A 25770-nucleotide genomic window follows, 5' to 3' on the forward strand; every position below is an offset into this window, starting at 1 on the left:
GAATAATGCACTACTTATTTATAATCACACTTTAATGAACAATCAGTTGGTGACTATCCAAAGAGATGAATGACTGAAAGACAGGTAAATTTATGACCGGCAAAACATGAATGTTACTGACATTTTAGTAAATTCTATGTGACACCACTCTTTACAACTTATAGTTAATTCTCTCAATTGCCTCAATACTGTATCCTAAATGCATCTGCAATACTAGATACCTTGTTCCCTACAATACAGCCATGACTAATAAACCTAGAGAGTAGACTGGCGGAAAGCGTCTATGACTATATTCCCAGTCCTTAGACTGAAGAGAAACAGTAAGGAAAAGGCGCTTTCAGGACTCTTCAAACTACAGGGCGGTCATGGCTCATCTCCGTTAGTGTGACTGATGAAGCTGAGTCATGGGTGAAACCACTGCATTAAGAACATTATTTGGAACATTAACACCATAACTCTATTTGCACAAAAGTCACAAATCACTTCAAGGAGGTCATATGACTGCTTTCTTAGGAAAAGTACCAGAACATGGAACTTTGCTTGACAGAGCACATTTCTGAGTTACTAATATACTTTCTTTAAATAAACAAATTACAACTGGAGAGTAGTAGGTAACTGCACAGGCTCTATTATAAGCCATGAAAAAGCACATTGTTTTTCTGTCACTTAAAAATGTAGAAGCAGGTAAAATTCATTTAAGTAATCCACAGTCTTCTAACTATGTCCTGAGGGGCATAGAAATTGTACACACTTGTGACAATGACAAGCCTTTTCCTGTAACAGTACAAACAGCATGGAATTATGAGTCAGGGACTTCCGAAGGCGTGCTGAATGGACCTCCCTATGCATCACATAGGCATCTTACCAGTAAAGAAGGGCTTTGAGGACTCCATATGTATGACACAATAGACAGATAACAACAGATCAGGCTTGCATACTGAGCTTCTGCAGCAGCACACACTTAACCAACAGCCAAACATGACAGGAATGGAAATAAATAAAATGAGATATATTTAAAAAATAAAAAGAAGAATAAAGCAAGAGTGCCATGAGAAAGCAACGGAAGCTCAGACAGCCAGACAAAGGTAACAGGATGAGGCACTGCAGACGAGAAAGAAGAAAGAGCAGCGCTGAGGCATGAGCACAAAACCAGGAAACCCCACCTGCTACTTTTGGACATCCTCGTGACTGATTGCAGAACTACAAACTTAGCTTACAAACTGTTCCCCAACTTGAAAAGCTTCTTCCTACTCAGTGTTTGCTTTCTCTCATGACAGAAAGCATACAGATTTAAGTACATCCTGAAAGGACAGTTTGTTTCATAAGTTCAAAGAAGGGACACTTATAACTAGGTAGACTCTGACAGTGTACTGACTATCCAGAGTTACGTAATAATGTTGATGCTTCTCTTGTCACCTTGGGCTCGAAAAGATCCAAGCAAGTCTCCATGCTAAGAACTTATTGACATTTAAGAACTGGGGTTAACAGGGTGTTGACAGCCTGGTCCCAAGATGCACATCTGTGTGGGGTAACCTGATGCAGGGTGCTGGACTACAAGCAGCATAAAGACTGCTCTGGCTTCAGGGGAGAGGACTCAGGAGTTGGGGAAGGGAGAGAATATGAGAAAGATGAGATGGAGAGAGTGTGGACACAAACATCAGAGCATGAGCAGTGTGGAAGAACTCCATGAAGAAGTATAGCCTCTTCATAATGTCACAGCCTGCACGGTAAAAATTGCACCTGCACAGGGTGAGGCACTGTGTTGGTGATCTGGTACAGGATGGCCAAGGGTCCAAGCTGGATGAAAAAAACAACTTTTGCAATGAAGGGGGCAGCAAAAGTTTGGTTATACATTAAGAGGACTGATCAGAATAGTAACTATGTTAAGGAATCTAGAAGCTGTTTCTCATTATGTGAGGAGTTACAGGTGCGGGGAAATAGCAAAGCCAAGAACAAACGAGACAGAACTGGACACAACTTGCAAGCACCAGCATCCACTCCAGAGTCTTTGATAGATACACACAATTAGGAATGGATATGTGTTTGTATGTGCGCGCACACACACACACACTCACTCACTCTCTACTGAGGAACCTTGGGAGCTCATATGCCACTAACAACAACTGTTTCTAGTTCTCAGATCTTGATTTTTAAATACCATTCTTTTTTTTTCAAGACAGGGTTTCTCTGTCTTGGAACTACCTCTGTAGACCAGGTTGGCCTCAAAGTCACAGAGATCCACCTGACTCTGCCTCCCAAATGCTGGAACTAAAGGTGTGTGCCACTACCGCCTGGTTCTAAATACCATTCTTAGAAAGAAAGGAAGAGACAAAGAAAGAAAGAAAAAGAAGGAAAGAAGGAAACAAAGAAACAAAGAAAGAAAGAAAGGAAGGAAGGAAGGAAGGAAGGAAGGAAGGAAGGAAGGAAGGAAGGAAGGAAGGAAGCAAGCAAGCTTGGAACATCATGTTATATGGTAAGACAATACTGAGTAGTTAAGAGATGAAAGAGTCTAAGTGACACTCTAACTTTGGAAGTTGCTAGGAGAAAAAGCTTTATTCTTAGGAAACACATATTCAAGTATTTGCAAGTGGTAAGATTTTAGGTCAATGCTGTATTTTAACACTGCAGAAGAAACAAGTTCTTCCTAGGTAGCTGCAACTTTCCTTTAAGCTGGAGATTAAATGGGTGAAGAGCCATGGGGAAGGGGAAGGGATCCAGGAGGCTGGGGTGGGAGGAAGTACTTACTCAGATCTTCAGCCAGCTGAACCCGTTTGCCAGTAAGTAATTTAATCTTCTTCTCACCGTCTTCAGCAAAATCTTCTAATACCTCTTTAACGTTTTTCTCTAGTCGCCTAACTGTTCAAAGTAAGTAAAAACCCAGAAGAGCACTGTTTTTAAACAATGTATAGAATGAAAAAAACAAAAATTCCACATACAATGAAAATCTGTATCACCATGTTAGTTCTACACTTGAATTCACACTTCTCACTTTCTAGTACATTTATCAGCATAAATCTGGCTCATATGCTCTTAAGCCATAACACTGAAGAGACAGACAGATTCCAAAACACAAAGCAATGCTCAGGACGCCACTCTTTTTATCATAATTTTTATCTAATGGAAGTAGATACACAGCATCTTTTATCCCTGTCATTTTCTAATTGTAATTTCACTTTTATTAATTCCGATCTGAGGTTTTCTAATCAATCTTGTTTTTAGGAGTTACCTTCAGTGTTTGTGAGCTGCTGCCTTAATGTATTGGCAGTGATAGCCAGCATGCGCTGTATTCGCCAAAACAGGACCACATCATTGCATTCCAGCTGAAGTAGCAAACAGTTAAGATCAGATGCAAACTTAAAAACAAAGCCTTTATTCAACACATAGAACCTATTTCCTAAGTCTTACTAAAAATATCAGCGCTTATCTAATAATACATACAAGTTTCCTTTGAGCTGAAATAAACCAGGGAAGCACTTAGAAGCTTCAACTTAATAACAACATAGATTAACAGAGCTTTCTCAATGGCTACTTTAAAGCATTTTTGTTTGTAAGAAAATGCTCGAAAAATAGCGGTCTGCTGCCACCTAGGGGTTACTTTAAAAGGTGTGAGAGCTATGTCCATTACAAGAACTAGTTTTTTTTTTTTTTTTTTTTTTTAAAGCAAAATGTCAGTGATGTGAGAAAAGGATCATGACACTTAAAAAATGCATAACAAAGTAGTTTTACTATATGGTCCCCACCACACATGTGGGTGCCTATGCTCTATACACATCCTCCCCTTATAGAAAAACATACAAACATTTCAAGTCACCCTAGGGTACACATGACTACACCTTCCCCACCCCCTTCTTTACCCCTGACGATACACATGAAAGGCAGTCATTTCTAAACTGGCAAATCTCTGAAAAGATAAAAGGTTATTCTTTAAGTTACACATTCTTTTTTCCCAGATGCTCAAGGGCTTAAAAGTTAATAGTAAAGCTGAAGTTTACTTTTTACCATCTTTCAACAATTGTTGCTAAAACCTACCTCAGAATCTATAAAATGCCTCTGGTAGTAATAAAAACCTCTTCGACAAAGGTTACAGTGATTTAGAGCTGTCTTTAAGAAATGTCTTCTATAAACTTGATGCCAAGTATCCTTAATCTAAAATGAGAAAAGGAAAACCGACACATTATGACACGTTGACCCCTGAGAAGTTAGTTGATACAACATTTACTTTTAGGAGTTCATTGAAAGCAATAGTAATGTTTGTATTCTACCAACCTTTTAAATCCACTTCCATCATTCAAGTCAGATATCAGATTTACTAGTTTTCACACTTCCAAATCTATGAAGTTCTAAGCAAGCACTGCGGCTACAGCCACACACTCATTGTAGAGTAGGCTGGTAAGGGAGGATGCTTCCATAGCGAGCAGTGGGAAAATCAAGGTACTGGTCTAAGGACAGTGTTAGGAAATGGAAGCTGAGCTCAGACCATGCTCACCAATATCAATAGACTGAAAGCAATCCTTTCTATTGTGACCCCACCACTGTGGCACTATGATCTGCCAGAGTATTTAATGTTCATCATATCTAGTAATAACAACCATAATGCTACCAGGTAGAGCAGGTACCAAGCCCATTTGACAGATGAAGACAGCAGGACTTGAATTATCAATTACTAAAGGGAGCAGTACTAGTAATACAATGGAACTAGGTGAGAATCCCATCTCCTGACAGCTCACATTCTTTGGCTGTTATGGCAGCTTTATAGAATATTCTAAACAAAGTTCACTAGAAAAACAAAACAAAACAAAACAAACTACTTTCTTGCCTGCAGAAAATAGTAACCTGTTCCACTCTACTTCCAAGAGAAATCCCTACTGCATTAACCTAAGTGTCATAAAGAATAAAAGTATCAAAGTACACAAGGCTTGAGTATTCCTGGACCAACATACACGGGACAAAACTGTTGGCATGTGGGACTTCTGAGTGGGATGATTTTATAATATTTACATATACACCTTAGACGTGGGATAAAGGTCTAAACACAAAATTTACTTATGTTTTATATATACTTTACACACATAGTCTAAAAGTAATTTTATGCACTACAATAGTGTGCCTGGATTTTGAATCCAACCAGTCCCACAAAGAATTGTCTTGTGATATCAGTTGGAGTGGAAAAAGTTTCAGGTTTTGGAGCATTTCCATTTTCCCCTTTTGAATCAGGGGTGGATGCTCAATTTGTATGGCTTCTTCTTCTTCTTTTGTTTTTTTCCTCTTTTTTGACAGTGGCCTTGGCTGTCTTGGAACTTGCTCTGTAGACCAGGGGTGGCCTTGAACTCATCGCACATGGCTACACGACCTTTTATTAATGAGAGCTAGAACATGTAGACAAATTGGATCTACACTCAGCTAGAAGTTAACTGTTCAGTTTATAGACAATGTGACCCATACAGCAGCTTGGGTTCTTACTGGTTTCCCTGTTCTCACCTCAGGTAAAATTTAAAGGAAGTACAGAAACACAAAAGCAGGTGATATTTAAAAGTAGTCACCGTGTTTGGAAAGTTTTCAGGTTGCTTTCCTCAATAAATTTATTTTTCTAATTCTCAGTGTACCACATGGGTTCAGGGAACTAGCCCCAGGTCATCTATGAGAACAAGTGCTCTGAACTGCAGGAGCCACCTTTCAGACCCTAAGCTAACCTTTAAACTTTAAAGACTTTCAGTCCCTTACATTCAACTTCTAAGCAGCAGGAAACACAGATCCAGTAACTGTTTTAAAATTCTGCTGCAAATAAGCATTATGAAGCTAAGAAAAAAGATGGATGAATGTGAGGTCTTATCTAATTCGATAAAAAATAAAATTCATGTTTTCCCCCTAAGTTCACTTATATCTAATTGAGTTACATTGACTATAAACACTATAAACATTATCTGTGTTGCTGGAAATGGTGACATGCCCCCTTTTAATCCGGGCACAGCACTTGGGAGGCAGAGGCAGGTGGATCTTTGTGAGTTTGTGGCCAGCTTGGTCTACATAGTAAGTTCCAGGTTAGCCAAAGCTATAAAGTGAGACATGGTCTTAAAAAAACAATCAAAAAACCAAACCCTATCAAAAAACAATACAACTATGCTCCCCCAACACACAAATATCTGTTTCTATAAGTGGGGCACATTTAGACAAAAGCCAATTGTTGTATTCTAAAACTATAAATTGGAGCTGAGAAAGGTCTGAGAATGCCTTTTATCCCTTTTATAGGAATTACTATAACAACCCATGTAAACCCAACTTTCTAAATCTTAATTTCTCTAGTTACCCCTTAAAAAGCAAACTGAAATAAAAATTGCTACTCTTCAAATGTTCAAAATGACTATAACTATACAGTCACTGTGCGCATGGTCCCAGTAGAATTCAGCATGTAGATCTTAGGTAACTCACCAGGAAGGAGTACTGCACTGTAAGGACCACTGATTCAGAAAGCAAACCTCAACCCCTTTCTTTTTCCAAGCAGAGTCTCTTGTAGTCTGGGCTATCTCAGCCTCACTTTGTAGCTTGAACTCTTGCCTCCACATTCCAAGTATTGCATCCATCACCACACCTGGCTTTCAGTGGTATTTGTTTTTTCCCAGAGCTGAGGACCAAACCCAGAGCCTTGTGCTTGTTAGGCAAGAATCTACCAATGAGCTAAGTCCCCAACTCTTGTATGTTTTTCTTACCAAGCTTGGATCTACTTCGACTCCTCGGGATTCCAGGTTCTTCCTAACTGTGGTAATCTCATCACTTGCAAGATAAGCTGGGTGTTCTTCATTACACTTCAGCATCTTCTCCAATTCATTCTTGGTTTCATTGTGAACACTCTTTAACAAGTTAAAGGAAGGTTGTTTAGATAGTTCAATCTTGGCAATTGTGGAAAATAGAGGCCTGTTTTAATAAATATATTACTACTGAACCACTACTGTTAATTATGATAAGGAAGGACATAAACTAGGAGGCCTATGAATGCAGAGCCACTCACCTTATAAGTGATTTATTGGTGAAATCATTAACACCGGGATCCTTAGGATAGGCTTTTATTCTTGACTGTAGAGTATAATTAGTGTCTAAGACAAAGTGTCTATGTGGGGCTATGTGAAAAAAGCAATTATCCTATAAATGCCTACAATGACTTAAGACTTTATCTAGTGTTTCCAGCCAATGAAATATCAAGTGTGTAGTTTGTGCTTTTCAAAAGAAGGTCTTCCATTAAAAAAAAAATCATACTTCGAACTATTCCTGAAGTATTAATTCACTTTCAGCCTCTTCTTTGCAACTATGCATTAATTTCAGCAAAGGAAGATAATATATACACTAATTAAAAGTTTCAAAATAAGACTCCTACACTGTCCAACTCATTTATCTTCTCAATCCTTCATTCAGACATGGATGGTAAAAGACACTAGCTGCAAATCACCAATAACATCACTACACTGTAAGAGAACTTGCCTCAAACTATAGCATAGTTGCAGACTCTTAGCACTCTACAAGGACACTCTGCGACTGACCACTTGTGAATGAAAGTGCAAATTTCACAGGCCAGTCATTCACACAACTCTATTCTATGCAATGGGTGGTGGGACAGAATCCTGATGTAACATTTTCCACCCAGCCTGTGCTTTTATGTCTACATTCTCACCGCCACCAATCCACTGTTAAAGCAACAAAACCTTCCAAAGAAAGCTTCTTTGTCATTTATTCAGGCTATCCATTCTGCTAAGACACAGTGAGAATGTTTCACAGGGTGGGATTTCCCTACAGAACTAAAGTAAGGTTACATAAAGGCATACATCAGCATGGGTTTTCTCATAAAAGGTTTATTATTAGTAGTATTAGTATTAGTATGTGTATATGTGGTGGAGGGGGGTCACCGCCTGAATGTGGGTGCCCAGAGGCCAGAAGAAGGGCATGGATTCTGGGCACTAACTCTGGGAGAACAGCAGGCACTCTTAACCACTGAGCTATCTCCCTTTAACAAAGGAAAATCTTCTGCTTCTTTTCTTGCTAAGTGTTGAAGAACTGCATACAGCTATCTACACTGACCCGGGGATACTGTCTGCCTCTCCTGAAATATGCTTTCCACTCTGTCTTCTAGGTAAGAGGGAGCTGGGAGTCGAAGGACAGAGAGATCAAGGAAAGAGAAGTCAGTCAATATTCTAAAGGAAAAAGCAACATTGATACACAAACATCTCCCAGGTGATTCTGGTGTCCTCTCCACTTTATCTAAACCTGAGTCTTACATATGCTGTCCCAAGCCTGGGGCAGCAGGGGTGAAGGCTCATCTAGGAAGGGCTTCTAGATTCCTCTTCTAGGAGTTCAGATCCTTTGCAATGACATTACAATGCATTTGTTACTTCTCTTAAATGGATTCTGGATAAAAACAATGTGTGAGCAGGATTGTCTTTCTCTGTTTAGCTAGTCTATTTACCAGTAGTTTCTGAGACAAGTACTGTGGTCACTGATTGCTCAATGTTGAATTTAGCTGCCATATACCAGCTGTTTCTAATCAATGTCTCTTCCTGTGTCCAAGCCAGAGACCTCTGATGGAGAGTCCCACAGGTCTTTTAGACAGAACTTTTCTCAGCCCATCTGTATGGCAGTGAGAACACAAGCCCTGCTGACTCAGGGTCGAGTCACTTCATCTAGGGAACTAATGAAATAAGGACTGTGGGGCATTGGAAAAGAAACAGGGCACTGACCATGTATTTCATTAACTTCATTTAAAATGGAAAAAAGGTTATGCTATTCGGGAGTATTTTATTCTCTGTACCTCTGAATTTTTCCATGTTTTAGCATCCCTTTTGCTAATTAAATAGATTCAGTGAACACAGGAAACAAATCCAAGGGGACTGGATACCACCTCTTTTTCTTATTATTTTGTCCATTTATATATTTTGATTCTATTGTTCTATTTATGTACTTCCCTTTAAGATGAGACTGATGTTCACAGGAAAAGAAGCTATGAGAGTTCAAAGGAATGAAAAGGGGTGGGTGTGGGGTGACGCACATTTTTTTTTTCCTGCAATTCACTGATTTTTAAAGGTGTTTATACTTTGTCATTTTGTTCTGAAGTGCTCATTCAATGTTTACTAAAGAGTGAGTTCTACCATACTTCCCATCTGAATTTTCATATTTACTTTGTATGTATATTAACAAAAGTTCCAAAAAGGTAAAATAATTTGAATAAACTTTGAACAGAAAAATTCAGAGACAATCTATCTGTATTCTTCCTAAGCACAACTGTCACATATCCTTTGATTCTGTTTCATGTTTGGTTGTTTATAACTACTCTTTATTTAAAGAGATTTTATTTGTTTTACTTTGTGCATGGGTGCTTTGCCTGCATGTATGTATGTGATGTGCACCATGCGTATGTCTGGTGTCCTCAGAGGTCAGAAGAGGACATCAAATCTTCAGATAAGTTGTAAGCTGTCTTGTGGGTGCTGGGAACTGAGCAAACCCACGTCTTCTATAAGAGCAGCAAGTGCTCTTAGCTATCAAGTCATTTCTCTAGCCCAACTACTCTTTTGAGCCTCATTTAGGGAACTGAAATGAACAAAGGAGTCAACCACTAATGAAGCACATTGTATTTATTTTTTAATCTTTTAATAAAATAGACTCATTTTAGATGGTTTACTAAATGGTAACTAGTTTAGATGGTAACTAAAATTCTAAAGAATCTTCTAGAGCCATGAGAAGACTGTGTACGCATATGAACATGTGCCTGTGTGTGCATGCACACGCATGTGCGCATGTGTGTGAGTGTGGTCCTGATGTACGAATGTGTGATGTATGTGCAAGTGTGTGGTTGCTGGCACCTGTGGACACATGCAGAGCTCAGAGGAGAACATTGGATGCCCTGTGCTGCCACTCCTTACCTTGTCCCTTAGACAGGCTTTCCCAGTGAACCTGGAGCTAGGCTGGCAACCAGAGGCCCATGCCAGAGATCCTCCTGTCGCCACCCCAGGAGCACTGTGGCTACAGGTGCTCATGTAGCTATGCTGGGCTTTTTTGGGGGTACTTTGATGTGAACTTAAGTCCCATGCTTACATAGCAAGAACTCCTACTCACTGAGTCATCTTCACCAGCCCCAAGACAGTGTGCTCATGTCTGAACTGAAATGAGCAAAATGAAGCAGATGTGGTGGCACATGCCTGTAATCTCAGCAAGAGGCTGAAGGAGAACTGCTGTGAGTTCAAGGCTGCTCTGGGCTACAGAAACCCAAAACTCCAAAGCAAACTAAACCACGAACAAAATACCACCGTGAGAACAGAGATGTTTCCTACCTGTTCTTGGGTTCGATTCTTCCAGTACAACCACCTCTTTTTCCAGTCTGGGCCTATCATGTTTTCAATAGCATTTTCAGCTACAAGACAGATAAAAATTAATTCAGTAGGAATTTTATCACTTATCAAGGTTATAAGTTATAACTAACAATGCTTATGGATTATTAATTATTTCTAAATGCTGTATTAATATGAAATTAAAATAAACAATGGTATGATTGGTATGGCAAAAGTATAACAATTATGTATGTGCTTCAAATAAATGAAAAGTACAATTGTTTACAGAATTCCTATGTGTAAGGAATAAATATAAGTATCTGGTATTCAACTTAATCTCTTGAATTAGTCACAAGCAACTCACAAAAAAATGACACAATTAAATATTCAACTGTATTCAGGACAAAGACTTTGAAGTGCATGTATGTGTGTATGTCGCATGTGTGTGGGTTTAGAAGTGCATTAGTGGAGGTCAGAGAACTTTCGGGCATCTCTTCTCTGACTCCACCGTGGGTTCCAGGGACCCAACCCAGGTTCTCAGGCTTTCATGGCAATTGCTTTTCCCACTGGGCTATCTCGCTGGCCCACAGATTATATTTTACAATGCTTACAACTCAAGAGCTATGTCCCTACTTACTATCCTTGAGCCGAGCTTGAAGTGCCTCTTCCATAAAGTAAATGGCTGCATCCCACTGTTGCTTATCTGATATGGACCGGTCTTCTAAAGCATTGTGCTGAATGACCCTCTGAAACAGTCAGGGCAGAAAAAACTAATTTAATTATGTTCCCACATGTCAGTAATTTTATTCAAGCTGGAAACCTAGTAAATATTGAACATAAAAAATGACCACATAACAGCAAGTTATTCCCACAGAAATGCAGGAGCTCCTTTTGTTTGGCTGCCAGTTTTTTTCTGAAAAATAAAGTGGAGTCTCTTGTGGCTGAAATTAAAGAGCTAACTGAGGGGCACGGTAAAGGTACGTAAACAGCAAACTGGACTATATACATCCTAAGAGCTAGAACCATACTACCCAGGGGGTCACATTGCCTTCTGTATTTATTTATTTTTCACCACATGAGCTATGCAGAAATATTTTAAAACAGGACAGAAAAAAGAAAAAACATTATTAACCATTTTTTCCTTGCTAACAGAAATACAGTGACAGGGCAAAGGCTCAATTACTGACAATCATAAACATTAGGTGTTATTTTTATAATTAAAAACAGGTTTCTCCCAGCACTCGGGAGGCAGAAGCAGGTGGATCTCTGTGAGTTTGAGGCCAGTCTGGTTCCAGAGCGAGTGCCAGGATAGTCTCCAAAGCTACACAGAGAAACCCTGTCTCGGAAAACAAAAAACAAAACAAAAAAACCGGGTTTCTGGATTTTATAACTTTTGAGTGAATGAATGAAACTGGCAATTCTTTTAAAAAACCTGTCTTCCAGGTAGTGAAATAAGGATATGGTTTTCAAATATGAAGACAAATATTTCTCCAAAATGAAATTATGATTACAAACAGTACGAAGTGAAATCTGTACTGTGCTAGAAAATCACCCTGTCCTTGTAGCAGTTCCTAGATCTGCTAGTAGAAGGGGTGACTAATAAAGGCTTGACTGTGGTGGTAGGCGCATGCATTTTAGGAAGGAGCAGCAGGTAGGAGGGGTCAGGAGCTAGAGCAGTCAGAGCAGGGGTGAATATCAGCTCTGCCAATGAGCATGATGGAACTGTGGCTGTCCTTACCTCATGTGTCCACCAAAAGACTTGGCCCCCTGATGTTGGTACCAATGAGTCGTGACTGGATCATGAGGGCAATAACGTCATCAATGAATGAATCCATTGATGAATAAATACCAGAGGGATCATTGGACAGTGGGGCCTGGGGCGGAAAACAGGCCTCTGTGGGAATTCCTCTGAAGGCTGTCTCTTGTTCCTCATCCCCTCACCTCTTTGCTTGGCTATTATGAACTGAGAAGCTTTTCTCCACTATGCCTGCCTATTAGCTCCTCACTCCACAGGCCTAACTACAAATGAACCAAGCGACCTACAGATAGAAACCTTGGAAACCATAAGTCCAAGTAATCCTTTCCCACTTGTCAAGCTCAGGTGTTCTTACCCAGCAACAAAACCTAACACAACTACTTCAGAATTCAATCAAGCCTTGGGCCTGGGGGGTCAAGCCCATAATCGCAGCTACTGAGCAGATGTAGGTAGAAGAGCTGACAGTTCAAGGATTGCCTGGGTTACTGATTCAAGGCCAGCCTAGGCAACTTAGGAAGACCCTATTTAAAGAAAAAGAGGCTGAGGATATAGCTTTGCTAGAGGCCTTGCCTAGCACATTTAAGGTCCCAAACGCTGAAAAAAATGTCAACCAAATGATGCTTACAAAGTACTTAGGAGTTGTTCCTGGCACATGATAGATATTCAATACATGGTAGGTAGTGCTAAGATTTTACACCAAGGTACCTACAGATAGGCCCAAAATAACTAATGGATGGCAATTCGTGGAAATGTATGGGAACCTGCTTATTGCAAAATTTGACTTTTTTCTGAAATGGAAGTCAAGAAAAAAAGAACAGAGGGTTATTTTAGAAGAGCCAGAGGAATGAATGGCAGGCTACAAATCATACATCTATTACTTTACACTGCAGTCATTTAAGAACTCCATGAAAGAATCAGTTTGAGACACCCGGAGAAAATGACGCTGGCATCCTGATTAGACAGAAGGCGCACCAGGCTCTAATCAGGCTGAGGGCTTACCAAGCTATCTTCTGCAAAGTCATTCCACTTGTGCCGTTTGACACTCTCCTCCTTCACAGCCTCCTTGAGCTTGTCAAATATGTCATCGTGCTCCTTTCCTTTGGGTTCTGTCATGAAACGGGAAAATTCCTCCTGTAGCGTCTCCCAAGCAACCTAGATATAAAAGAAAAAAGCTGTATTTAGACTGCTTACCCTTAATCAATCTGCAACATAAAAAAATGTGAAACCAAACAGATGTGATATAGCAGCTGATCAGGAAATACAAGTTCATTGATAAATGCATGGACACTAATAAACAGGCAGCAGAGCTGGTCACAGTGTCATAGACCTTTAACCCTATCACTCAGGAGGCAGAGGAGGTGGATCTCTGATAGCTCAAGGCCAGCCTAGTCTACATAGTGAGTTCTAAAGCCCTGTTTAAAAAACAACCTGGAAATAATTGGCTCACATCCCCACAGGAAACATTGGCTGAGCTGAGCAGGGCTGGCTCCTTTAGGCAAGCCCCACACCCCAAATCTGCAAACATATTTATTTCATTATTTCAACCACTATCACATCTGAGTCTACCTGCTGTTTCCACACCAAACCAAGTTTAAGTTCATATTCACTGAGCCAATCATCTTTACAGTTTTGCTTACTGTGAAAAGAAGAGTGTGCAAAAGTGATTACGAACTGAATGTACACACAGATGGAGGGGTGAAGTGGTTTTTGTTTTGTTCTGTTGTGAATCTGAGGGTAATCCCCTGCTTTATTTAGCCTCTCTAGAGCCAGGATTACAGGCATGCACCTTCCTACCCTCATGAGGGTATTCCCCCAGCATACAGCCAGGGCAGAGAGCAGAGAGACAGAATTATTGATGTCAAAATGATTAATGCCACTGCTGGAAGCTTTGGCTATGCAAATGTCTCAGCCCAGAACATGGTGAGAACTAGTGACTGAGAGGCAGCAGCTCTCCAGTTATTTTCATGCTAAGTGGGTCAAGAAATGACCCGAGTTCAGCAGCAGGCAATACAGGCAGTGGCTGCAAAAGCTGCTGGAAATGGGTCCAGGGAGGTGAGGACGGTGGTAAGGAGGCCAGGCATTTCCAAGGCAGGTATACAGAATGAAATCACAGTTAGTATTGACCACAAGTTGTTGAGCAACCTTTCACAGAGTCTAGGACACACTGGCTCTCAGCTAGAGTGCAGGACAAATGTGGATAATGTTGACAATCCCTAGTGGCTATTATGGGTTACATATTAACTCACCTAATCCTAATGGCAACCCTGGCAGGTGGGCAACATTGTCACCCCTGCTTCTCAGAGGAAGCTGCAGGAAGGCTGAACAAGTAGGGCAGCTATCAGTTTTCACATGGTCGGGCCAAATGCCTCAGAACAGAAATGGATTCTTTCAAGTGCTTTACTTTTGTAAATAATTCCTTGTCAAAACTAGCAGGACCCTAACTCAATGCATATGTAAGTGTTACAGGGTCCTGGAGAAAATGTAAAAAACGGTAACATTTAGTCCATTTTGAAGATATTCCTGATAGAAGCTCAATACACAGAAGTTCAAACTATTTTACCTTCAAGCCAGTTTTGTTGGTTTTATTAAATGTTATCTATGGAAGGGCAGGCAATGCAATGCCTTTAGGCAAACAGCATCCCGATTAGTAAACTTTTATGTTAGCAGCAGCTGACAACAATATCAAGGTTAGCTCCAACACAGGCAGGCACAGAGTGTACATGAAGTGCTAAGGCTACAGAGAAAGACCGACTGTAAGGGAAATAAGACCCACAACCCACAGCATCTATCTCCTCCACACAATGCTTCTTACCCATTTAATTAAATTACATCCTAACCTCTACTGCTTTATTAGGGAGCTGCTTGTCGGTCCACTGTTTAAGCTTGATATCCACTGTGGTGTTAAATGTTCCTGAATTCATGGTCTGTGCAGCTGGAAGGTAGATGTTCTCAATCACATGAGTTGATACTCTTTCCCACAGAGACTGCTGAAGGATTTCCTCCCTGAAATGGAAATTTCAAGAAAGCCAATATGGCGTTAAACAGTTGAAAAATAACTATAGTAATAAACTATACATACATGAAGGGTTGATAAGTTCAGGGTATGTACACATCTGTAAACCACAGGAATCAAGATAAACACCTCTTATCAGATCTATAACTACTCTACTTGCTGTTATTACAATTACTTTTTATTTTCTAGAACTTTACATACTTGTAGTCATGTAATCATATAGCATGTACTCTTCTTCCTACCTCCTTTCACCCAACATACTTATTTTGAAATCTGTGGTGTATGTATTACTATTTTCACATCTTGTTATTGCTAAGCACCTCCAATTGTGTACAGTCCACCTGTTGATGGCCACGCACTGTTTCTATCTGCTGGCTATTACAAAGCTGCTGTGGGCATGTTGTCACAAGTCTTTGTAAGGATGCATGCCTTTCCTCTCCATGGGTACACATCTAAGAGTAGAGTGGGTCAATATATGGCAGTTTTTGGTTTATCTTTTAAAGATACCACTCTTTTCTAAAATACCTCAGTGGTTTACATTCCTGCTAGCAGAGAAGGCGGGTCTTAGACACTCTACTCACAGCACTGTCCTGGCTCTCAGCCTGCCTAGTAGGTTTCCAGTGCCATCTCACTGTGGGTACAGGTCTCTAATAATCATTCTGAGTGTATTTTCATGTGTTCATTAACTTAGTTTTAACATACACTGTATGTGTTTACTGTAGTCCAAGGCAAAAACTTTTTCATGTAATTTTTACAACTTAACAAACGGTATCACAAAGTATAGAGATACAGGATATCATTATATAAGATGTTTCAGCCCTCATGGCCAAGGAGATAGTATAAAGGATACACACGTAAGCTGAAAATTCTGCCCTTTGAAGTGTTCTTTAAGAATAAGATCTCTAAATCAGAAAAGACAGCCATTTCCACTACTAAAATATTTGAAATCTCAAGAAAGTATTCATTTGGCTTCTACTGAAATAAATTCTGCTGTTATAGAATATGTGGTAAAACCAACAAGAGGAAAACCCAAACTACCCTGTTATGATTTGGTCCATCTGGAGGATAACCACAACCCAGTGAGAGCACAGACACTCCCGCTGCCAAGGAAAAGGGTACTGGCCTACTCCTCTTCTGAACCACTGGGCTTAGCTGCTAGCCTCACCTTGTTAATGTTCAGGTAGCTGTTCAGTTACCAAAAAGGGAAGATTATGAGAAGGCACATTACTTAATGATGGGGTAGAAAAGCTGGATGTAAGAAAAGAAAAAGAAAAAAAAAAAACATTCTTCTCTATTACTTCTATATACAGTCACTAATCTTTCAGCTCTATTTTCTGTGTCACCTTTCAAATACCTCAAGACTCTCTCTTACCTGAACTACCAGAACCCATGTTCAAGTCACCTGACCTCTTAAGTTCTTCCTGGCTTAGAGCTTTCCTACCTTGAACAGTGTGGTGATAAATTATTTGATTTATTAAAGCTTGCCTGAAGATTCAGAAAGCAAAGCCACCCACAAGCTATAGAGCTAGGCAGTGGTGGTACACACCTTTAATCCCAGGATTCAGGATTAAGAGGTAGGTGGATCTCTGTTAGTTCAAGGCCACACTGACTACAAGAAATTGATCCAGTCCTAAGAGAAACAGCTCACATAGAGGTGATTTCAGCACCTGGGACACACGCCTGTAATTCCAGCATTAGGGAGGTATATATGACAGGAGCAGTGTCTTCAGTAGTCAGTCTGAGAGTTAGTCTCTGGCCATGTTGAGAGAGCACAGCAGTCTGGTGAATCTGGGGAGCAGTGAAGTCAGGAGCAGTCTGAGGATCGCCCCTTTGGTCTGAGCTGAGGTAGAGGTAGGAGCTAGTGGTAGGCTGCTTTGCTTTTCTGATCTTCTTCAGCGTGAAGTTTGAACCCCAATATCTGTCTCTGGGTCTTTTATTTATTATATTACAGAATAGCCATAAAGAACTGGCTTACAGCTCTTGTTTACCTCTGTCCTTTACCTCTTTATGAGAGAGCCATGGACACAAACATCCAAGTTTTCTTTCTTCCTCTCACCTCCTGCCTTTGCAATCCCTTTGCTCCCATCTTTACTTAAAACCAACCCATTCTTTAAATTTCACATTATGATGCCATAAGTCTCAGATTCCTTACATCTGAGTTAGGGGATTCAACTATATTTTCTTCATTTTTGTTTTAAAACTTTCACCTAAAAACACACAATTCCATAATGATGGATTTCACAAGTATATTTTCATAAAGCCAGCCAATTACTGTGCTAGAAAAAGATGGCTACATGTTAACAACACACCAATACCTCACTTAATGTCAGCAGCTGTTTCTGTAAGATCATATACATTGCTGGACAAATGCAGTGTGTATACATTTACTACTGTAACACATTATATGTCAATTTGAAACCCCCAGGATTCCTTTCTTAAAATATGCCTAAAGTATGCAGAATGTCTGCAAGTAAATAACAAACTATCCCATTCAGACATACACTAGTTACTACACAGTCCTAGGACTTCAATAATTCAGAGCTAAGGCATCTACCTTAAAGTGCCATGTGATGCCATTATGCCAACTATGCTCCTGAAATTCTTTGGTGTAATACAGTTAAATCCATTGCAGAATGAACAGTTAAGGCTGGGACTGGCTATTCTGATCTTTGTGTCAAATTCTAGAGTCTTAAAACATAAGCTGATCAAGAAAACCCACTAGAGGTCATCTGACCAGGCAGCTAAGAATTCTCAGCCACCAAATGTTCTAGTTCTCAGCTATGTCTTCTCCACTGGAACTCTCATTTCTTGTCTTTTCACAACTCTGTTAAGTGCCTTGTGTAACAAACAAAACAGATTTACTTTCAGGCCTATTTCAGTGTGGCTATAGCATAATATTTTAGCATTGCTCTATCTAAACAAAACTAATCACACTTATGGTAATAAATTAATTTGTAGTAAGATCACTTTTTTTTCCTACCACAAATTAATATTATTAGTTATAGGCTCCCCACTCGCCTTTTGGTGGTACTGAAGAGAACCCAGGGCTTTGCTTTGTTAAGCAAGCACTCTACCACCAGTTGCATCCTCAGTCCATTAGTTATGGTTTATAAATTCCCTTTATGTACATTACATACAACCTAGGAAGGCAATTAGTACTATATTAATTAACTATACTTCGGGACATTTAAAATTTACTTATATACATATCTGTGTATCTGATCTCTCTTGTAATTGCATGAGGTAACTGAATTATACAAAGTCACTGAACTGGTTTAAAATATAAATAAGAAGCACAACAGTTTAAGTCATAGATATTTGATTATCAGGCAACAGTAAAAATGAGACTAGATATCTTTTTCTTGATAAAGAGAGTAACAAACTTGGCAAATATTGATGACTTAAAGAAAGAGGAGGGGGATCACTGAGGAAGAGAGGGCACTGAGAACAAATTCAAACTTAGGGACGAGATGCTGGTGTCGACTCACTGTGATAATCTGTGATTGAGCAAACAAAAGTACTGAAAATATGTATCATGAATGTTGGTAAGGACAGTTTTGTGCCAAGAGTGATACATTCTCAAATACCAAGGTTTATGGGAAGATAATTTAGGCCTGAGGAGTTTGTTAATTAAAATATAATTACCAAAATTTCAGGCTCTCTATACAGAGCTGGCTTGAGCTGCATGCAGCCTGTCTCAGAAATCACCAGCTACTTCTCATCTTGAATGACATCTAAAAAGCATATACTATTCTTCGTTTGTAGATCTATTTTCCCTAGGACACTAGTGTCCGATTAGTAATAACCAGTCCTGATAGGTTTCTTTGTGACAATTTTATGAAATTATGGGTAAATGATTCTATAGAAATAACAAATCTGCATTTCTTTTCTTTTCTTTTTTTCTTTTTTGGATTTTTCGAGACAGGGTTTCTCTGTGTAGCTTTGTAGACCAGGCGGGCCTCGAATTCACATAGATCTGCCTGCCTCTGCCTCCTGTGTTGGAACTAAAAGTGTGCACCATCAGCACCAGGCTCCAAATAAGCATTTCTTAAGAATAAGGTGAAGATAAACCAAAGATCAAAGCAGACTTCAAAAGAGTCTTGAGTAAGCTACCATCCAGACAGTCAACTGATAGATTACAACTGCTGCTGTTTTTAAAGGAGAAACTACTCTTTCACCTACTTCATTTTGTGGGATGAACCCAGGCAACAAAAATAACTGCTTCCTTCTACTTTACAGTGAAAGACACCGAGAAAAGGGATTAATACTCACCAGTGTTTTGGAGTGACCTGGCTCAGGCTGATAACTTCATCAAGGATCTCATTTTTCGCTTTTTCAAATAGTTCATTCTAGGCAACATAGAGACAAGTTAGGATTGTCAAGAGCCACTATATTTGTCCTGTTATGATCTTCAGGGATAACCAAGAGGAGGACAGGGACAGGCTATGGTCACTAAGTTTTGGTTTGAAGATGCAAGTCTAGCAGATGACCTTCTAGTCTCCTTTTTGAATGTCATTACTCAGATAAGGACCAAGAAGCAGTCAAAGTGTCTATCTACCCTTTTGAATTCTGACTGCAGTAACAAGATTGTTTTACATGTCATTCCCATTTCCTCTCCCTCCCCTCCTCCCCTGCCCCCCACTAACACCCTACCTATCCCATACCCTTTCTGCTCTCCAGGGAGGGTGAGGCCTTCCATAGGGGGTCCTCAGAGTCTGTCATATCCTTTGGGATAGGGCCTAGGCCCACCTCCTTGTGTCTAGGCTGAGGGAGTATCTCTCTATGTGGAATGGGCTCCCAAAGTCCATTCCTATGCTAGGGATAAGTACTGGTCTACTACAAGAGGCCCCATAGATTTCCGAGGCCTCCTCACTGACACCCAAGTTCATGGGGTCTGGATCAGTCCTACGCTGGTTTCCCAGCTATCCTGACTGTAGTTTTTTGATATAACATTTCCACATAACAAATGCTAAAGAACCAACACACACAATTTAGTGATCAGTAATAGTAAGATAATGCTGGATCTCACAAGTTTGCTATTTTAAAAATCAAAGAAAAACATATTTAGTTCCCATTAGACTATATCTCCAATGTAAATACCAACCAAGTAAAAAGCTAATGAATAACTGAAGAAAAAAATTAGATTACATAGGTATATATCAATAAGACTTCTAAAGAATATTCATAATTTTTTCAGAAATAATTTTGACATGTTTCTACAACCTGTGATTCCTAATTATTTTAAAATGTTATAATAGTTTAAATTATTGTAGAAAAGACAACTACTCCTAAGTAACTATGATTAAGATCACAGCAATTTTACCCACCAGATCAACAACTCTGTAAGGACACAGTAAATTAAAGTATATACAAGACCCGTGGGGCATTCAGCTATTATTACCCTGTCGAGCTCTCGAAGGCGTGGGTAGTTATTCTTCCACTCTGTCTCCAGGTTAAAACGTGTTGCTGTGGAGAAAGGAAGATGTTCCAGTCTGGCTGCTGAAGGCTACTTCTCTACCTTCTGTATCAGCTGGGTTCCTGAGCATGTCTTGGTGTCCTGATACTCTGAATGCTATTACTGTTACAGTTGTCTAAGCTATTCTCATTACTTCTAGCTTCCCCAGGTTCATTTCACAAATCCCCAGCTGCAGCAATGTAGTGTAGCTGCCAGGAAAACGGACTCTGGCACTATAATTCATATCCTGGGTCTAATGCTATGTGGCACTGGTTATGTAAATTACTCTGCACCTTTGTTTTCTTTTCTATAAAATGGAAATATAGATAACACAAAATTGCTGTAGTACTAAGTGGGGTAAATAGTAAGTAACTTTCCAAATGTTAATGGGGGAGGAGCGGCTTCTCACTGGAAGACTTGGTGCAGAAGAGTGCCTGGGGAAACAGTACAACACAGGGCTTCCCAGTGTTTTCTTCTTCCTGTAAGGGAGGATCCAAGTTCTCTACAGGCATCCAAGCATTCTCTAAACACTACTGCAAACCTGCTGCTTCTGAAAACTCTGTAATGCTGCCTCTGATAGGGAAATCAGTTCTTGTATAATAGAAGGTTTGCGTTTCTCCATTTTCCACCTGTTGTCCAATAGTAAATCACATGCCTGCATTTGAGGCCTTGCTTTAAGAAGCCCGCTTACCTTTGAAGCTATCAGCCTGTTGTTCAACTGACTCTCGAACCATTTTCCAAAAGCAGTCGGACACAGCAAGGCTTAGATTTCTTGTGGTGACCTGGTGTGCCTTTAGCATACTTGTCCTACAGGAGACCAGAGCTAAAGTGCGTCATAATGACAAAGGAACACTCACTCTATGCTAACACTGCCCAGCAAAAATTTCTGCACCGAGGAAGTGGGATATCTAACCTGTCCAGCAAGGCAAGCACTGGCCACATGAATTACTGAGCTCTGGAAGTACACAGTTAGTGTGGCTGAGGGATGGCTTTTGTTTTGTCAAACACTGGCCAGTCTGGGGTGTGCACATGACCAGTGAGCACCACAGCAGACAGCATAGTTCTCCAGGAAGCTTGTCACTGCCTTCCCAATACAATAAAAAAGAAGATCCTTGGGTGATGTCTGCAGTAAGGAATTGTCCTTACTTTTGTACCAATATGGAGGCAAATATGCTTGTCTACTTCCAGAAACTATGTAGAAACTCAGTGTAATGCAATTGCTGTTTAGTCCTTCTATTTTGATTTGCAGTTCAGTGTCTTATTTTCTGTCAATTTCTTCCAATATTTACTCAGAAATATCCTGTTGCCACTTCCCACTCCAATTTTCTCTATTATAAATGAAATGTGCACACGTTTAGAAAAGGAAAAATGAAAAAAACATCACTTTCTAGGGAAAACAATGTGAGAAGTGTGAGGGTTGTCTCTCAGTCCATATCTGCAGAGGCAGTCTATGCTGCTATCTGCTACACCATGTGACAAACTGCTTCCAGTTTTGTCCAAGAGTGCTCAGGGAGCGCCTCACTCGATACAGACCACCACATGGACAAACAACCAACAGCAGGCTAAGTGCTACAAGACACGATCAGTCCAGCTGAAGCACTTCAGTGTAAGCTAAGCTCTCACGGTAAAGTCTTTGAATATTGTAACATGACACCTACTTTAGGAGCTTTGAATTCTGGAAAAATTCTTCTTCATATTCTCTAATAGCTTCAATGCTCTCAGCGCTGTTTCCTAGGAAAGATGGTGACCAAAATTTCACCAAGAAAATTAATTTTTATTATCTGAAGACAGCAAAAACTAAAAGTAAGTTATAATAATCCATCTTTGCATACCTTTTCCTGTCACAACAGCAAAATAACCCAGAGCTTTCATTGGGAAGAGCTTGCCTTCAATTATCTGTTGTATCTATTTTAGTGGATTGGAAAAATAAATGTGAAATACAGACTTGCTTAATTTTTAAAAGCAAAATATGCAATTTAGAAAATATTTAAAAACTCTAAACATGTATACACTTATCAGCATACATATAGTCTCTCAAAAGCATATAAATGTGTTTTGACTGTTATTTGAGGGAAATACACCTAACTTTACTATATTAAAATGTATATACCAAGATTGAAACTTGGAATGATTCATAGTGCTTCTGAGTCAGACTTCTGAGTCATTTATTAGCCATGTGACCTTAAGTAAATGAGTTAATTCTAATACAAGGTTATGGAAGCTATGAGATAATGGCACTTAGCACAGAGCCTGGAACAGAGAAGCACTCAATAAATAGCTTTATTACTTTTTCCTTATAGTTCCTTTGAATAATTAAAATTTAAATTATTCTATTAAGTTAAAAATTATCATTTGCTTATTTGCATATGCATGTGTGGACATGCATATAGAGCAGAGGACATTGTTTATTTGCATATGTATGTGTGTGTATGGAGGGCAGAGGACAATTTGTATGTGTGTGTGTGCATACAGAGGGCAGAGGACAATTTGTATGTGTGTGTATGGAGGGCAGAGGACAATTTGTATGTGTGTGTGTGCATACAGAGGGCAAAGGACAATTTGTATGTGTGTGTGTGCATACAGAGGGCAGAGGACAATTTGTATGTGTGTGTGCATACAGAGGGCAGAGGACAATTTGTAGGAGTCAGCTCTCTTTCTTATCTCCTTCTACTCTATGGGTTTCAGGGATGGAATTCAGATTTGGCCACAGCACCTTTACTGCTGATAGAACTTGTGAGCCCTAATTATCTAGAGTCTCACCAAGGTGGGTTATCTTTTACTAATTTCTCTTCTATCCCTGCTTGAAACAATATATTTTAGATTGGTTTTCAACTCTTTTAAGGACAAAAGTCCGTTTTCTGAGTGTGATAAAAACTATGGAGTCTGGGCACAGGAAAATGCATACTTACATAAATCTATCATTCATACACTAACAAGTTAAACCTAGATTAAAGCTGAATCTTTGCCATAGAAAGGCCTGAAGTAAGCTTCAACTAAAACCCGAAGGAAGAAAGGAATGAAAGCATTAGGGGAGAAATGGAGGCCACAAACATTGTTTCTACCTTGCTTCTCCTTCAGATGAGGATCAACATGGTCACAGCAATTCTGCTTTTAAAAATAAGGCAGAGAGGGCTGGAGAGATGGCTCAGCCGTTAAAGGCGAGGCTCGAAACGAAACATAAAATAAGGCAGGAGGGGCAAGGCTCAAGGACAAGTTGCCACAACAGGCCCAGGAGGACCCTATGAAAGGTCTGCTTGCCTTTGTCTGGCATGCTGGGCAAGTGATGGGTATGTGCTGACCAGTTTTCTTCTGAGAATTTGGAATTTTGGTACCGCCTCTCTGACTAGCCTCTGAAAGAAGGCTCCTGGAAACCTGAACAGGCTGTCTCTAGATTGCATCCCATGCAGCTTCTCCTTCATGGCTCTCCAATATGTCTCTGAGGCAACTATGACTATGTGGTGACCCTGTTGGGGCCTTTGAAAAAATCACTGCATCTGAGGCTGGTATGTCTGGAGACCCTGACACAGAGACAAAGTCCCACAGATTTAAAGTGGGAAAGACAAGCTTCCTAGGCAACAGCAGTGGGGATGAGGACCTGATGCCATTGTTCTACAGGGGCCTACAGAACACCAATTTATCCTTTGTAAACAAGCCAGCCACCATGTATACAACACTTGGTGCCCAAGAACCATTTAAACCACTGTGTATTTATGATCTGAGTAGAAACTTATCACAACCTATGAGATCATATCATAAATGTTTTCATTCCCACTAGATGAAGAGCCTAAAGCACTGAAACACACACACACACACACACACACACACACACACACACACACACACAACTTGCCCTCACCCTGCTTGGACTGGCTACATTTTTTTCTGCCAGGTCTACTTTGGTCAAAACAAATATGGTTCTTCTTCCATGAGGATCCATTTGACTGACCAAGTCTGTAACAATACTTCTCTCAGCATCTACAGAGCCATCTGAAAAAAGAAAAAAAAAAAAATAACAGTGTAATAATTACAAAAGCGATTGTGAAAATTTTGTCTCAGTACATTTCCTTTAGGAATGTAGCAATAAAATTCCAATGTCAAAGGTGAAAACTATCAAAGCTTCCCAGTTACACTGCGTGACTACTACAATGAAAAGAGCGGTGAGAATGCATGTGCATGGGTGCTGACATGACAGGTGCTGCAGCAATGCCTGGGGCTCTAAGGGGAAGGATGGATGGGGAGAGGGAAAATCTGTGGGATTTACCTTGAATACACAGGATGATGGCGTTAGGATTCTGCATGTACGCTTTGCTGATACTGAAAATCATTTCCTTTGTGTCAGGAGCCATGCCTGATGTCACAGTCTTGAAGAAAAAGGTTTTACATGTCATTACAGAAGGCTTCCACAGAAGGAATGGAAGGAAACACACCTTCTGTGTGTACTTACATTGATCACGCCCGGCAGGTCCACGAGCACCATCCTCTGCAGCCCAGGGCCTTTGACATTTAAAGATATGGTCTATTCAGGAAGGGGGAAAAATATATCAATCTCCCAGGGAGTGACTTTCTTAAGATTATTTGTGGTGATTCCCCCTACAATAGTACGTTATTTAGAACATTAAAAAAAAATCTGAGTGTGGTGGCATACGCCTTTTATTTGTGAGGCAGGTGGATCTCTGTGAGTTCAAGGCTAGCTTGATCTACATAGTGAGTTCCAGGCTAGCCCCAGCTGCACAGTGAGACCCTGTCTCAAAAAAAAAAAAAAAGACAAAACAAAAAAATTAAAAATTATCTATATATCTCTGATCAAAATACCACATTCATATTAATTACTAATATGCATAAAAACTTCACATCCCCAGATCTTGGCTGAAATGATTGTTGCCCTTACCTCAGGGCTAACAGTACAACCTTCTTTCACATTTTTCCTCATTCGGAGTTCGATTTCATGTCTTAATGCCGCGAGCTATTAATGGAAAAGAACAAAGTCCCAAGACAATCTTAATGACAAATAGTCCACTTCTTTGTTTTAGAGCACACAGGGGTCATAAAGCAACAGAGATGAAACTGATTTGAACTCTACTTACATCTTCTTCTTTGGTAAGATCAAACTCCCGAGAGCTATCTTTAAACAAGGCCACATGATGAGGACCTTCACTGAGAGTCACCTGAAGAGACAGAAACATATAAGATGTATTCACAACTAACATTGTGAGATCTCAGTGGTAGAAAGTGAGACAGTGAG

At 39.9% G+C, this 25770-nt stretch overlaps 1 protein-coding gene across 8 annotated transcripts in view; it reads right to left on the reverse strand.

Annotated features, from left to right (window-relative positions):
- Opa1 (OPA1 mitochondrial dynamin like GTPase) overlaps positions 1-25770 on the reverse strand; it is a 72599-nt gene that overhangs the window by 17867 nt on the left and 28962 nt on the right. For all 8 annotated transcript variants that reach the window (XM_027412916.2, XM_027412914.2, XM_027412915.2 and 5 more), the window contains 18 exons: positions 25613-25693; positions 25417-25491; positions 24973-25044; positions 24790-24889; positions 24385-24515; positions 22361-22433; positions 22187-22259; positions 21220-21335; positions 20475-20539; positions 19346-19422; positions 14898-15063; positions 13060-13212; positions 10942-11050; positions 10308-10387; positions 6705-6845; positions 4030-4146; positions 3227-3320; positions 2746-2856 (listed from right to left, as the gene is read on the reverse strand). In XM_027412916.2, coding sequence (XP_027268717.1) covers positions 2746-2856; positions 3227-3320; positions 4030-4146; positions 6705-6845; positions 10308-10387; positions 10942-11050; positions 13060-13212; positions 14898-15063; positions 19346-19422; positions 20475-20539; positions 21220-21335; positions 22187-22259; positions 22361-22433; positions 24385-24515; positions 24790-24889; positions 24973-25044; positions 25417-25491; positions 25613-25693 — 1834 coding nt within the window. The remainder of the gene's footprint in view (positions 1-2745; positions 2857-3226; positions 3321-4029; positions 4147-6704; positions 6846-10307; positions 10388-10941; positions 11051-13059; positions 13213-14897; positions 15064-19345; positions 19423-20474; positions 20540-21219; positions 21336-22186; positions 22260-22360; positions 22434-24384; positions 24516-24789; positions 24890-24972; positions 25045-25416; positions 25492-25612; positions 25694-25770) is intronic.

The sequence above is a fragment of the Cricetulus griseus genome, chromosome 4 (genome assembly GCF_003668045.3).
Source record: "Cricetulus griseus strain 17A/GY chromosome 4, alternate assembly CriGri-PICRH-1.0, whole genome shotgun sequence".
NCBI lineage: Eukaryota > Metazoa > Chordata > Mammalia > Rodentia > Cricetidae > Cricetulus > Cricetulus griseus.